The sequence below is a fragment of the Vipera ursinii genome (genome assembly GCF_947247035.1).
Source record: "Vipera ursinii genome assembly, chromosome: 4".
Lineage (NCBI taxonomy): Eukaryota > Metazoa > Chordata > Lepidosauria > Squamata > Viperidae > Vipera > Vipera ursinii.
This window is the reverse complement of record NC_139514.1, coordinates 59,468,892-59,483,494: the sequence shown is the minus strand read 5'-3', so window position 1 is coordinate 59,483,494 and position 14,603 is coordinate 59,468,892. Positions and strand designations below refer to the sequence as shown.

At 39.4% G+C, this 14,603-nt stretch overlaps 1 protein-coding gene across 1 annotated transcript in view; it reads left to right on the top strand.

The window, feature by feature from the left end:
- Positions 1-3,950, top strand: part of TSPAN7 (tetraspanin 7) — a 94,308-nt gene extending 90,358 nt beyond the window's left edge. Inside the window, exons 7-8 of the mRNA XM_083362909.1 lie at positions 478-550; positions 2,922-3,950. Coding sequence (XP_083219035.1) covers positions 478-546 — 69 coding nt within the window. The 3' untranslated portion in view covers positions 547-550; positions 2,922-3,950. The remainder of the gene's footprint in view (positions 1-477; positions 551-2,921) is intronic.
- The last annotated feature ends 10,653 nt before the right edge of the window (positions 3,951-14,603 follow it).

The following is a 14,603-nucleotide window of genomic DNA, read 5'->3' as shown; positions in this document are numbered from 1 at the left end:
TGATGTGGGCTGAGAAAAAGTGATTGGCCCAAAGTCATCCAGCCAACTTTCATGCCTCTCCTAATTTCTAGCTTGGTACTTTACTAGACTAACTCTCTTACGAACTCATAGTGCCCTTTTCCAACACAGTGCTTCATTTTGAATAAGGCCAATATGACATGGCTGCAATTCCACTCCCACCTCCTAGAAAAGATAGATTGCTTAGAGGCAAATACAATGAAATCAGTGCTGTCTTAAAAAGGCGGGGGGGGGGGGGCAGGGGGAGATAAAAAGGTGAGAGGTGTATCAAATAAATTATTAGAATTGCCTCTTTCCTGCTTGCATTAATTTGAAGTTTTTATTTTGGCTGTAGGCTTTATTATATATTATTTCATTTTACATATTACCACAAATTTAAAAATCTAAAATCCTTTTTGCAGACTCAGTATATTCCATGACTGGATTAAATGCATGATTCTTTTTCTATCTCTTTTGCAGCTGATTGGCATGCTGTTGGCGTGCTGTCTGTCCCGGTTTATTACTGCCAATCAGTATGAGATGGTGTAACAAGGTGAGATTCTGTACAGCTGCATGCCTTTTTCAGAGTCAGGCAAATGTTTTGCTTTCCATTTGGAGAAAGATAGATTTTATAGCTGCTCGTCCCAGCCTGGCCTTTTAATTGCAGTCAACACAACTCCCATCAGCCTCAGCCAATGTTATTCTGGGTGGTTAATATCAATGAAAACACAGTCAGTGCTGAATGGCATTAATGAATTGCATTAATGATAAAGCAGAACAATAAAAAGCATTCTGTAGGTGACCATCTTATAATACGATTTTCTATTTTTTTAATTTTAAATTAATAGACAAAAATGCCATTTTAAAATACTACCCCTGCTGATATTCTGGAATGTGTGGTCTCATTCCTATCACTATAAAACTTGGCAACCCTAAACCCATGTTTAAAATCAGTACAGGTAATCCTCGACTTACAACCTCAATTGAGTCCAAACTTTCTGTTGCTAGGTGAGATAGTTGTTAAGTGAATTTTGCCCCATTTTACAACCTTTTTTGCCCCAGTTGTTAAGTGAACCATTGCAGTGGTTAAGTTAGTAATACGGTTGACAAGTGAATCTGGCTTCCCCATTGACTTTGCTTGTCAGAAGGGCGCAAAAGGTGATCACATGACTCCAGTACACTGCAGCTGTCATAAATATGACCCAGTTGCTAAGCATTTGAATTTTGATCATATAACCATGGGGATGCTGCAATGGTCGTAAGTGTGAAAAATGGTCATAAGTTACTTTTTTCAGTACTTTTGTAACTTTGAACAGTCACTAATGAACTGTTGTAAGTAGTGGATTAGATGTAGTTTAAAAGGTGAAATTTATCCAGAGAAGCCTGCGAAACATTCTTGGCCACTAGAACTACTGATTTTTAAAAAATGATTTCATTTGACTCTTTTTTTAAAAAAGTAGAATTTTAGAGCGCTCTTGGATTTGACTTTCTACCCATTTGATTCCCATTCAGGCAGGAGAGTTTTTAATGAGCATAAGCTTATGCATAAATCATGCCTATTCAGAGAGAAATTGGATCCTTACCATAGCTATGCATGTTTTCTTACTCCTATGATAATATGCCCTGCAAGGAAGCTGGTCCACATCTTTCATAGTAGAACAGAAGCTTGAACAGGAACTCAATGCAACAGTAAACGATCCAAATGGAACCAGAGTGTTTAGAGCAAGTCCACTACATGCCAGTCTGTTCTGGGCACAGAATGCGGATTATTACTTTTGAAGCCATCGGTGTTTTAGATCTATGCTAAATGCCCAGTGATCTGTATACCTCATCCAAGTGATATATGAGCACATAGGTCAGTGCCCTGAACATACATCCTTGAATGAATTCCCTTTTAATTCAGTGGAGGAGTAGATTCATACACACAAAAACAGATGTGAGGGGTTGTCGGGGCTCCTTGAGTTTGGTTGTTTGCTTGCAGACATTTCATTACCCAATAACATCACTAGCATTGATGATGTTACCTAATTTGGATAATTTGGGTAATGAAATGTCTGCAAGGAAACAACCAAGCTCAGAGAGCACCACGGACCCCTCATTTCAACCCTGAGCTACAAATATCCTTTTATTGATAAAAACATATGATGTTATGTTATGTTATGTTATGTTATGTTATGTTATGTTATGTTATGTTATGTTATAATATTATATTATATTATATTATATTATATTATATTATATTATATTATATTATATTATATTATATTATATTATATTATATTATATTATATTATATTATATTATATTATATTATATTATGGAATTCCTGAGGACATAGAAACTGTTTACATTCATAGGAAACCTGTGTACAGGACATTCAAAGACATGAGCAAATAGAAACAGTGATATCATTGGCCTAGCCTTAGTCCAACGTTTTCAGGGATTCTAATACTGTAATTTCATTGCCAGTAACAGTTATTTGTATACAGACACAACATGTACTGTTAAGACATTGAAGTCAATGCAGGACTTATTGATCATGTGGTATACATTATATAATTCCCATGGATTAAATAGAGCTAGATCTTGAGTTCCTAATTATTCATAATGACAACTACCATATGGCAAAAAATGTGTTAAAAATTGATGATTCCCTTCATGATTTTACAGGAGTACCACTTAAAGGAATCACCAAAGTTGCAGTGCAAGGGAGAAATGTTCATTTGATGTCCCTTGAGGATGTAGTGTAGGAGAAACTATTACCAATATATAAGGTTGCTTGCTCCCAGAGTTCCTTTCTTTGATGAATTAGTTAACTTCTCCATCAGAGTCACTTGGAAGAAAATTTATTTACCTAATAGAAATCTTATGATTGATGGAAATGAAAACAATGTATTATTCTCTTTCTTTTTGTACATCTCCAGGAGTGTGAAATACAGTACCTGTTTTCAATCAGGAACTAGAAAATTCTTGGAAGACTTCTAAAGAATGTTAGAGCACACATAACACAACTACACATATACACACATAAAGGCAACACTTTCTCAACTTTGTACCATGCGTAATGTACCATTCCGTGAAGTACTGTCGTGCCACAAAAAGTAGCCTGAACCATTGAGCATCCAGTACTGTACACTCCATCTCAACAACTGTGCGTATGACGGCACTGTATGTTTGTTCTTGATCAGACAGTAGTTGCATTGTAAAGTTAGCGGAGGTAAGTCATTGACAGCAATGATTAGGCTGTGCATGTAGTGACTGGAGGGCACCATTAGCCTTTCATCATGGTTAATAAATGTTGCACACATCCATGTTAAACCTGTATAGAAAAATATTATTTTGGTTTATCAAGTTTTTAATTTCTTGATTTTGTTTAGAGCTTTTACTAAAGTGTGTCAGTCTATCTAATCTCCCCTATCAAACAACTGCCCAAAATAAGAAAAAATCAATTACATAACTTGGGGAATACTTGAAAATAAATGTGCAAAATCTGGTTGAGGGAAATTAATATGTTGATATTCTGCTACATCTTTCATTCTTGATCAGTGTTGTATGCCTAGTGTTTTTGCCAATAGGCCTTTGTCTAGTGCATTTTGCCTCAGAATCTGATCTTCTGTAATATCGTTACTAAGGTGTGTTGTTTGCTTACTGTGAAGCTGGTAATTTTGCTTTCTTTGATTAGATAAATTATGAATCAGATTGTGCTGTAACGCAACTTTTTTCTTATACCCTTATTTCTGTTTCATTCTCCTTTTGCATTGAAGTTGCCACCAAATCCATTGTCAAATCAATCAAAATAATAATAACAAAAAGAATGTGTGGAATATTTTTCAGGATGGGGAGCAAAAGTTTAAGACCTTTTTAAAAAACCTAGGATTTTTTTAATAAGGCCTCTGTCAAGCATGCCAACAAGAATGCATTGATATTGTATTTGTGATATACATATTAATAAATGGAACCATTACAGATTTCTACTGGCTTCGCTTTATTTTTCAATCCAGTTTTTGCACTCTTGATATCTTGGTTTTCAGTGGCAGTATTATAAAAGTGCTTTAAAACATGTCTGAAAATATCATGATTGCTGGCATGTTCTATAGTGTGTAATATATGATATTCTTTTTTTTCCCTAATAACCATGTTAGTATTACATATTAATAAGGTTCCTTTGGTTCGGCTGTTAATTATTACCATATGCAACCTGAACCTAGGGCTTGGTTTTGCCATTAAAGTAGGCTTTTCAGTGACACTCTGTGAAATACAAGAGCAAAATGTTAACTTTGGTTTCATTTGAAGATAAAAGGAACATCTGGATGACTCTCTGATAAAAGAGAGGTTTACCATGTGTGATTTGTGACTGCACTCCTCTCAAGCTTTGATAAACGTTAGGCACTAAGATCCACTGCCTTTTGCCCCACGACTCCTTCCTCTCCAGTGAATTGAACTAGAATCTTGAATCAGCAATTGAGTTCAGGTTCTGAGGAATCTCTGGCAATTCTGCAGGTTCATTACATGGCTTGCATTTAGGCTCAAACTGAGAAACAGCGGAGAAAAGGGCATGTTAGAACGCTGGCCTTTGGGGCTAAAACACATGTGTAAACTTTCAGGATGATTTGCCAAGTAAGCAATACTGATGCTGATGGGAATAATTTCATTTTTCTGTGCCATATTTGGCTACATGTAAAGGGGGAGAAGGAGGTTTTAACAACAATTATTTCTGGTCACAGTAATCACATTCATCTTGAATTTCATCCTGCTAGAATAAATACCAGTTCTTTGTAATTTTTTTTTTCTTCTCAGACAATGTCTGCAAAAGGATTGTGGTATAAGGTACATCCTCAGAAGCCCAATTAACAACAAAATCCTGCTTTTGGAGTGGTCATGTTCCTCCTGGGTTTTTAGCAGCAATCTGATATGAAATAATTAAGCAGAATTACTTACATTTTTATACCTGCCGATAGCACCTGACAACCTTGGCAACTACTATGGTCCTATTACTAAAATTAGAAGTTATTGTTACTACTGCCCACAACTGTTGTTGTTGTTGTTGTTAATATTGTTTTATTTTTCAAATTAATCCTTTAATGTTGGATGCCTGTGTGTGTATTTACTAATGGCCTGTGATGGTATGGAATGTATAATGCTGGCTAGATCCAGGACATTCATGCTTCATTTAGTAATTCCAATATAAACAGCTAAGAGAGGAGAGAGTCAGTGGTGAGGTCCAGCCGGTTTGCACCAGTTCACACCGGTTTGCACCGGTTCGGCAGAACCGATACCTAATTTTTTGTTGAGTTTGGCAAACTGGTTATGATAAATTTACACAACCCTCCCCTTCCGTCTCTCTCCGCCAGCCCTGGTATCCCTTCACCAGCCCTCCGTTGCTGCCACAGCACTTTTTTGCACACACTTTCTTGCTGCCCTGAATCGGCCAGCATCTCTTTGAAATTGTCCTCCCCCTTTGCTTTTCTGCCTTAAAATCCATAGCAAATATGTTTTCCTCCTAATCAGCTGAGGATACGGTAGCTACCGGGGTGATTTTTCTAAGAAGCTGAGTGTCTGCTCTGGATTTTAAGGCAGAAAAGCGAAATGGTGATGGTGGTAGTGGGGTGATTTCAAAGGGCCTGGAGAAAAAGAACAAAGCTCTTCTGGTTGCCATCCGATGCGGGTGCTGAGGCTAAACCTGCAGGAAACGGATCCGCTTCTCAAGGGCTTCACAGAACCATCAGGGAAGGGGAGCCTGGCCTTCCTTGCCCAGATCCAGCTGGAGGTTTTCCCAGAGCTTAGCATCCTTCCATACGAAGCGTCCTTCCTTTCCTCCCTTCTGCCGGGAGGAAAGTGGCAGAAAACGGGGCTGCCATTTCCAGAATGGAAAAGAGTGATGCCGGCCGATGCAGCGCAACAAGAAAGTGCTGACCAGCAGAAGGAAGAAAGGAAGACTTAAGGACAGTCGGGGAGGCGAAGGAAGCTACCGTAAACTGTCTGTCTCCCTTTCTTTCTTGGCTGGGAAGAAGGCAGCCTATATGGGCTGCTGCTTCGTGCAAGCAGTTGCACGGTGGCAGTGATGGAAGTCTGGTGGAGGGATACCAGGAATGGTGGAGGGAGCTGGCAGGGGAGGCTTGCGCCTCCCCATCACACTGCAGGCCATGGGAGAGTTGGCGGCGGCAGAGGAGGCTGCTGCCAGGCAGGTGATCCGCAGGGCAAAGTGGGGCAGCAGGGGTGGCAGGGACCAAAGAAAGCCCCTCCAGTGGCAGACATGGCTGTTGTGCAGTGGCGGCAGAGCCTTTTGCCATCACTCCCCCCTGGCTCCAAAACAGTGGAGGGGGACTAAGTAAGGTCCACCCTCCGTAGCATGGCAGTGCGCTTCAGGAGGGGAGTGAAAGGGAAGAGGCGAGCAGGCAGCCAGGTCATTGAATTGGTGAGGGGAGGTCACCAAGTGGGGAGTGGCCTGGGGGCGGGGGTCCTGAAGTAAGCAGGTAGGTGTGTGGGGCGGCTTCCCCCCACTCTAGCTTGGTTTTTACGCATGCATCTCTGAAACGGTTCCCTGCCCGCCTCTTCCCTTTCACTCCCCTCCTAAGCCGGACTGCCATGCTATGGAGGATGGACTTTACCTAGTCCCCCTCCACCGTTTCGGAGCCAGGGGGGAATGACAGTAAAAGGGGACAATTTCAAAGAACCTCCTGGAGAAAAAGAGCAAAGTTCTTCTGTTTGCCGTCCGAAGCAGGTACCAAGGCCAACCCTGCGGGAAGTGGATCCACTTCTCGGGCTTTGCAGAACCATTGAGGAAGGGGAGTCTGGCCTTTCTCACCAACTCCAGCTGGCATAGTTTAGCTTAGCATCTTTCCATACGAAGCATCCTTTCTTTCCTCCCTTCTGCTGGGAGGAAAGCGCCAGAAAACGGGGCTGCCATTTCCAGAACGGAGAAGGGAGACGCTGGCCAATGCAGGGCGGTGAATGTGCGCAAGAAAGTGCGCTGGCGGTGATGGAGGGCTAGCAGAGGGATACCAGGGCTAGCGGAGAGAGACGGCAGGGGAGGCTTGAGCAGATTTATCGCAACCGGTTCACTGAACTCAACCAAAAAATTAGGTATCGGTTCTGCTGAACCGATGCAAACCGGCTGAATCCCACCACTGGATTAAATGTTTCCTAGTGATCATTATTTAAGGTCACTTCAAGACATTCAAGTTATTCAGTGATTTTTCAGATTTAAATGTTTAGTAGCATTTGAAGTAGTGTTTCTCCATTTATTTAAAGTGTAACAACCAGAAGATATGATAAACTATAGAGAAATAATGTTTCAGTACTAATGAAATCAGGGAAAACAATATAGAGAACAATGAATATATGAATGACATCTGAATCACTATTTTTTTTCCTGTGTTCCTCTCAACCCTTATTTCCTCTTCATTCTTACGTGTTTCGTGATCTGACCCTTATTCATTCCCTTTAGATAACTAAACCACTTCAGCATACATTTGTATTCATTCCACATTAGTCTAGGACCCATTCCATTTTAACATACACTTCTTAAGCATCCATTTCTATTTCATTCAATTTACAAGATGGGCAGAAGACGTTTTACCTATTTTCTCATTTTCCTCTTTTTTTCAGACAACATTCATTTCTCACAACAGATTTCATGTTGCCCATTATTTCTATGTCAGCATTGTTCATCTTAAAATTTATTCCACCATAAATATGCAGCATTTCTATTTGTAAGTAAACTTAGCTCTGTTCACTGGGTTTACTATCAGAAAGTGTACCTAAGGTAGTAATTTCAGACTGAGCAAAGCAGAACTACAGCAGCACTTGAAATGGTGGAGGAAATCTGCTTGCATTCACTGCTTAGGGAACCAATAATGAAGTTGTATTCAAGCAGCCAAGGACTTCAATAAATTACAGTGTTGGCCTTAGTTCCATTGATTTAAAAGATGGATTGAAGTCTACATATGGTGTGACCCAAAAGCAGTGGGTTAAATTGGCATAAGAATCTTCTAAAATAAAATGGAAAACACTAGAGACACATATGCATGGAAATTCATGCAAGCCTTCACGAAGACAAAATATGGAAGACAAAGAGTGCAACTGTTGACTCCTCACTGACCAATCTGCTTACCTTTCCAGTTTCCACTCAATGCAGAGCCATGAAACAAAATCTAAAGGCACAGGTAGTACAAATACATTACGCTTGTGTAATCAAGATTTTACACAGTGTTGTTATTTTTGAAAGAATGGCTTCGTGGTTTTTCTCATTTTTATCTTAGAAGAAAGTAGCACCTAGATTGTATCAAGGATCCTAAATAAGATCTGCCTTCTGAAGACCTGGTTGCAGTCTAGGAATCAAAGTGTACTGTCTGGTGGCCATGTCACCAGAAAACTCTAGCAACTGTTTTTGAAGAAGAAGACAAAGCTATCTCAGCCCACAGAAAGAATGGAGGCATGGAAAGCAGCTCAGAAGGAAGCCCCCCACCCAGTGCTTTGGAAAATAAAAATGAAGGAGGGAAAAGTGCCTTCTGACTTGCAAGATTCTGTTATTGTAGCCTTTCAGCAAAATTAATGTTCACATTCATGGTTTTGGTTTCTTGTCTGGTCTACCTTAAACAGCTGACAAGAATGGATAAGGTTGCTTCATACGCAGACAGTTCCCTGTGCAAATAAGACTTCCAGCTGTGTCTGGCTGCTGTAGTGTTAATGTACTCTTTGCCTCCCTAAGTTACCTCAAGCTCTACTGTATGTTTTGTTCGTTGCATGATACTTCATTATAGGCTAATGCAGCTCATCGGCTACTTTGTGGAGGAAGGAATGACCCCTTAACTAAGTACAGGTTGTCTATACTTAATGACTGCCCTCTTAGCCGCTGTTCAAAGGTGTCTATGACAATTTACTGCAGCCAACTTGCCATGGCCAACTTGGCGCAGGACAAACTCACTGCGGGACAAGAGTTACATTAATATCAAAGAAAAGGTGGAATAGAATCATTGAAGAAAGGGTGCAAAAAGAGGGACAGAATGAAATGCGAATGGCAAAAATTAAAATAATTTTGATTTATTTTAAATAATTAAATAGAATTGTTAAATTGTCCTGCAGCGAATTGGCTGTGGCGAGTCGTCCCATTCCCTGTGGAAAGTTATTAATGGCATTGAAAAAGTAACTTTACAACTAGTCCTTGCAACAAATGGATGTTTATTTTGAAGCTGATTGTTATCCCTACATATATGTGCATTTTGATGTTTTAACATTTCGTGTAAATATGCAATTTACTGTAACTCTGTGTGTGTGTGTGTGTGTGTGTTTGTGTGTGTGTGTAAAGTATGTGTATGTGATAAACAAGACCTACCAAGAGGAATGGAAGCATGGGAGCCATAGCAGCAGGATTGTCTGGTGGAATAAAATGATAGCCCACTGTCTGGACTAAATAATTTACATGTCATTGGTGTAGGATCTGTCTCAGGACTGTCAAGATTTTCTTAACGTAGCTGAAAATCAAACTCGTATGAGGAAAGGAGCAGCTTAAGGCGGTAGTATGGATATGCCCTAAGTGCCTGCACTGCTTAATCAATCACCTTTTGAAAGGAACATGAAGTATAAAGGCAGTTCTTGTTTGCCAAGTAGTCAAGTGGTTTTGTATACATTTCTGAGTTAAAGATATTCCAAAGACAGTAGCAAAGCTTGCTCTTCTGAAAGCCTGATGCCAATAGTAAAGCCTGATGCCAGTATCAGAGTTTGCTATACTGTATTGTTTATGAATTCTTGGTGAGGCTGACATGAAAGCTCACCAGCTTTTTCATTTTTAGTTTTTCCTAAGATTGTTATTAGAAGGTACATTAAATAAAAATCAAAACCAGCTTGCAATATCAATTCCATATAAAAAGTTATTGGCAATTAGTGCTGGGTTTGTTTTTTATTTTTAAAAAGTAATTAACCTTCTTGCCCTGAGAATTAATGAATGCGTTTAATTACATTCCCCAAGGGATAGTCAGCCCGATAATAAGTCCATTGAAGATTAATGTGATTCAGAAAACTACATGGGTTGAAAATGCGAATTGCAAAATGAATGCAGGTGTTTGATCTTACAAAGATGAATATAGTGAGAAAAACTTTCATAACAAGAAATCATTAATAATGTGGCATAGGCTGAGGGCAATAAGATGTGAAGCGTTCTTTCTACTTTGCATACTCAGCACATAATAAGAATGAAATTAGTAAGAACAAATTTCTTATAGAACAAAAATGAATTTCTGCTGCAGCCCACACAGGTATATTTAAAAAAATACTGGTTTCCACTTTAAATAGCAAAACACTAAGAGTAAGCAACGACTTATATTTAAAATAATTAAATATTCCATAATAATACGGGGTGGGGCATTTTTTTTAAAAAAATATTTGTTATATAAATAATTAATTAGAGGAAAAATCAGTTTGAAGGGAGAAATTATTTCAAAAATTGCCAGTTATGTAAAATGAAGTTTCCCCTTCCTTAAAGTCATTTATTGTCATGGCCCAAGGACCAGGCTCCAAAACACAGAGAAATTAGACTAGGCCTGGATCAGTGTACAGAGGGCCCTGATGCAGCTGCATTTTTGGAACTGGACCTTTAGGCCATGATGCCTATAAAGCTTCTTCTTACTGAGAAAATAGCATTAGGTAATCTCTGTTTTGAGATTAGCCTTATGGTATTTGAAAGATGCATGGATTCTGTATGGCTATATCCAGGGTATTTTGGATTCATCATTCTAGAGCAGGGGTGTCAAACTCAATTTCATTGAGGGCCGCATCAGCATTGCGGTTGCCCTCAGGGGGCCGGGTGGGTGTGGCCTGGGTGGGCATGGCCTACTGGGTGGGCGTGGCTAGAGTGCGTATGGCCTACTGGGTGGGCGTGGCCAGCTCTACATTGTTCGCATCAAGGGTGCCTATGGGGGCCTGGGCAGGAATGGGACAGATCTGAGGGTCTCTGGCAGGAGGAGGGTCTCTGGGCCAGGGCCAAGGCAGCTGGGGCCGTTCCCTCACTGTTTCCAGGATGGCTTCGCGGGCCGCATGAAACCACTTTGCGGGCCGGATCCGGCCCCCGGGCCTTGTGTTTGACATGTCTGTTCTAGAGATTTGGAAGACATGGGGGCAAGCTAAAATAAATTATACAACAAAATTGGTATAAATTACTCGAGTAATGGAGTAATGATATCTATTGGTCAACTATTGATATTATTTTTAACAGAGCAGCAGGAAGACAACTTTTGAATAATTTGCAACATATTTTCAGGACCTTTAAAAGTATTTATTGTTATTACTATTTATAATATTGTTATGATTAATTTTGAAGTTGCATTGTTAACATTGTACATATTCTATTAGTGCACAATATAATAAAATGAAAACTAATTAGATTTCCCATAGGTATTTTGAACTTGTATCATTCATGGATATTGTGCCATCTGCTTCTGAAGAAAGTTTGTATTCATGTTTGTTCATTCCTTGGGTGAAAGCAATCAATATCTGACAGAGGTAATTGAATAAATTACATGTATCACAATAGCCAAGGAAGTGCATCTTCCCATCCAGTGTTCTAATGGTCCATTATCAAGTGAGTTGAACAAAATCTAACATACTTTATGAGGTTTGTGGTTTTTTGCAGCGTCTGCAATCACTTACTGTGCACTATGCATTATGAAATCATCATGACTTGTTCACTTACATTTCATAGGCAGTACAAAAATACCTACCCATCTGTAACTTTTCATGTTACAGGGTTTTTTTCAACTTTTTTTTTCATTGCTACAGAAAGTCTAGAAAGTGGAATATTGCCATTCCTGAGGATAGTCCTAATGCAACTTTTCTATATTTAAGGAGAGGCTTTTGTAATTATTCTTTGGGAGCTGAGCCTCATAATCACCTTGGCTTTCTTTCCTGAAACATCTTCAATTTCTTAGAACCGTTGTAGTACCATTTTCCTGACATGCATTATTTTAGAGCCATTTCTACTCAAATTCTAGCCAAAGCTGATTTTTCAGAGAAAACTGGTGACACATTTTGTTATTTCAGTAGCCTCAGCTACAGTCCTAGCTGCACTATTACTAGGGAATGTATCTCATGTATCTCATGTGGACTTTTCCATTAGTATTTATATTTTCCAGGGGCTAATCTTCTGGCTGAAAACCCGGAATGAAACATGGACTTCAAAATAGAAAAAAAAACCCCAAATAATAAAATTTCATTACAAAGTTCTAGAATTCTAACCTATGCATGGCTATAGACATCAGCAATGCTTAGATTTAACTGCAAAGTTCAATTAGTGAAACGTGTTGGGCTTTAGCAAAACATTCTCAGCCAAATTAAACCCATACTTTGGCTTTTAATTTGAAATGCAAATGATCTTTTTAGTTTTAAATTACGAAGAGAGCATATAAGTTATTTATGTAAATTAGTACCCACCCCTTCAAAGATTGTAGGAATACTTTGAAGCAATGCCTAATTTGGGCTTGTGCATTTCCTATCATGTGATTTTGCAGAGAAGATTTAAGAATGGGAAGAGCACATAGATCTAGGCCCACTTACATCATGCTATCCATGAGAATGAGAGGCTAGGACATAAAAAAGCACCGCCATCAGATAATTGTTTCTCAGTTCTCCATTGACCTGTAACAAAGGGCAAATCATGGCAGCCTTGTTATCACTTTGCACTTTTGCAAAATAAATATGCCAATTAATCAATGCATGTACGAATTATAAAACATCCTTGCTTTGAATATAAAAACATAGGCTTCCTTGAGTCCCCGTCTTATAGATCATCCTGTATTGAAACCATAATTGAAAATATAAAGAAAGGGGCGGCTTGGTGGACTTAGAGGTGGAGCTCTTGCCTCACAATCAGGAGGCTGTAAGTTTGATCCTAGGTAGCAGCAGATCACTGCAGATGGGGACTGTAGCCAAGAAATTAAAAGACGCTCCTGGGGAGGAAAGCCATGGCAAATCTAGACAGCACACTAAAAAGCAGAGACATCACCCTGTCAACAAAAGTGCTTATAGTCAAGGCTATGGTCTTCCCAGTTGCAATGTATGGCAGTGAAAGCTGGACCATAAAAAAGGCTGAGCGCCAAAGAATTGAGGCCTTTGAACTATGGTGCCTGATTCCAACCCAATGCAAAGGATTACAGGGTCATTGAAAGAAAAATGAAAATATAAAGAAAATGGCTACTGAAGCAAGCACAAGAATCTAATTAATATAAATAATTCTGGATTACACTGTTATTTTTTGATACGCTTCAAAAAACAGGGACAGCTTTTAATGTTGTCATCTTGGAAATAAACAGATTTGTGTTATTCTTGTTCCCCCTCCAAAAGAAGCTTGATGCATAAAACGTATTAGCTATGTTTCTAATATAAAGATTCTTTTATCAATAGCAAGAAAGTAGAGTGAAGCCAAGAAAAACCTGGCTGAGAGAAAGATTGATTGATTACCTTTGATTCTTGGTGACCATATAGATAGATTTTTCTTCATGATGTTCTGTCCCTAACTTGTACTTTCAAGTCTCCCAATGATGCTCTCATCGCCACCGTAACTGAGTCCCTCCATCTTACTGCTGGTCATCCTCTTCTCTTTCCTTCCACTAAGAAAATGATCCAAATAGAAAATTAGGCATTCTGGTAGTCACATACGTATTATTCATAGCACCCATCTGAGGAAGAAAAACTATTTGTTGTTGTTAGTTGCGAAGTCGTGTCCGACCCATCGCGGCCCCATGGACAATGTTCCTCCAGGCCTTCCTGTCCTCTACCATCTTCTGGAGTCCATTTAAGCTGACGCCTACTGCTTCAGTGACTCCATCCAGCCACCTCATTCTCTCTTACAGGGTCTTACCAACCACCCGACTCCATGACTTGGGAAAAACTTCAGGTTTTCATTGCCTTCTAGAACATTATTAAGGTGGGTGTCCTAAGGATCTTGATGGGGATATTGTTCCAGTGTGTAGGTGCCAGTACAGAGAAGATATGTTTCCAGAATCCCTCTCAGTGGCATCTAAGTATTGCTAGATCTTACCAGTTGGACAGAAACTAAACAACCAGGCCTCATGAAGATTTTTACAGATGGTAACCAGCATTTTGAATTGTATCCAGAAGCCAACTGGCAATCAATACAGGCATACTGTGGCATGCCTGTTGCCTGCACTGCCACATTCTGGGCCAGCGTTAGCTTCCAAATGGTTTTTAAGGGCAACTCCTTGCGAATGCATCATGTTGAGAGGTATACCTAGGTAGCATTTTGCTTCTCTCTCCTTATTCCCATCTCTACAGCCTGATAAATATTCTGTGTTTAATTCTTGAGGAGTTTGCCCTGGCACCTGTGTTTTTCCTTTTTTTCCCCTGCCCCAGATCTTGAACTGGGGAGAGCTCCCTGGCAGAAACAATCAATCAATCACATTTATATTGACAAGCACTGTCAATACCCGTATAATTACCTGTGTTAGAACACCACCTTTTTATTTATTTATTTATTTATTTATTGATGGGATTTATATCCCGCCCTATCTCCCGAAGGACTCAGGGCGGCTAACAATAAAACATATAATAATTACATAAATCAAGATAAAATGAAATTGAGAACATCAGTGCAATAA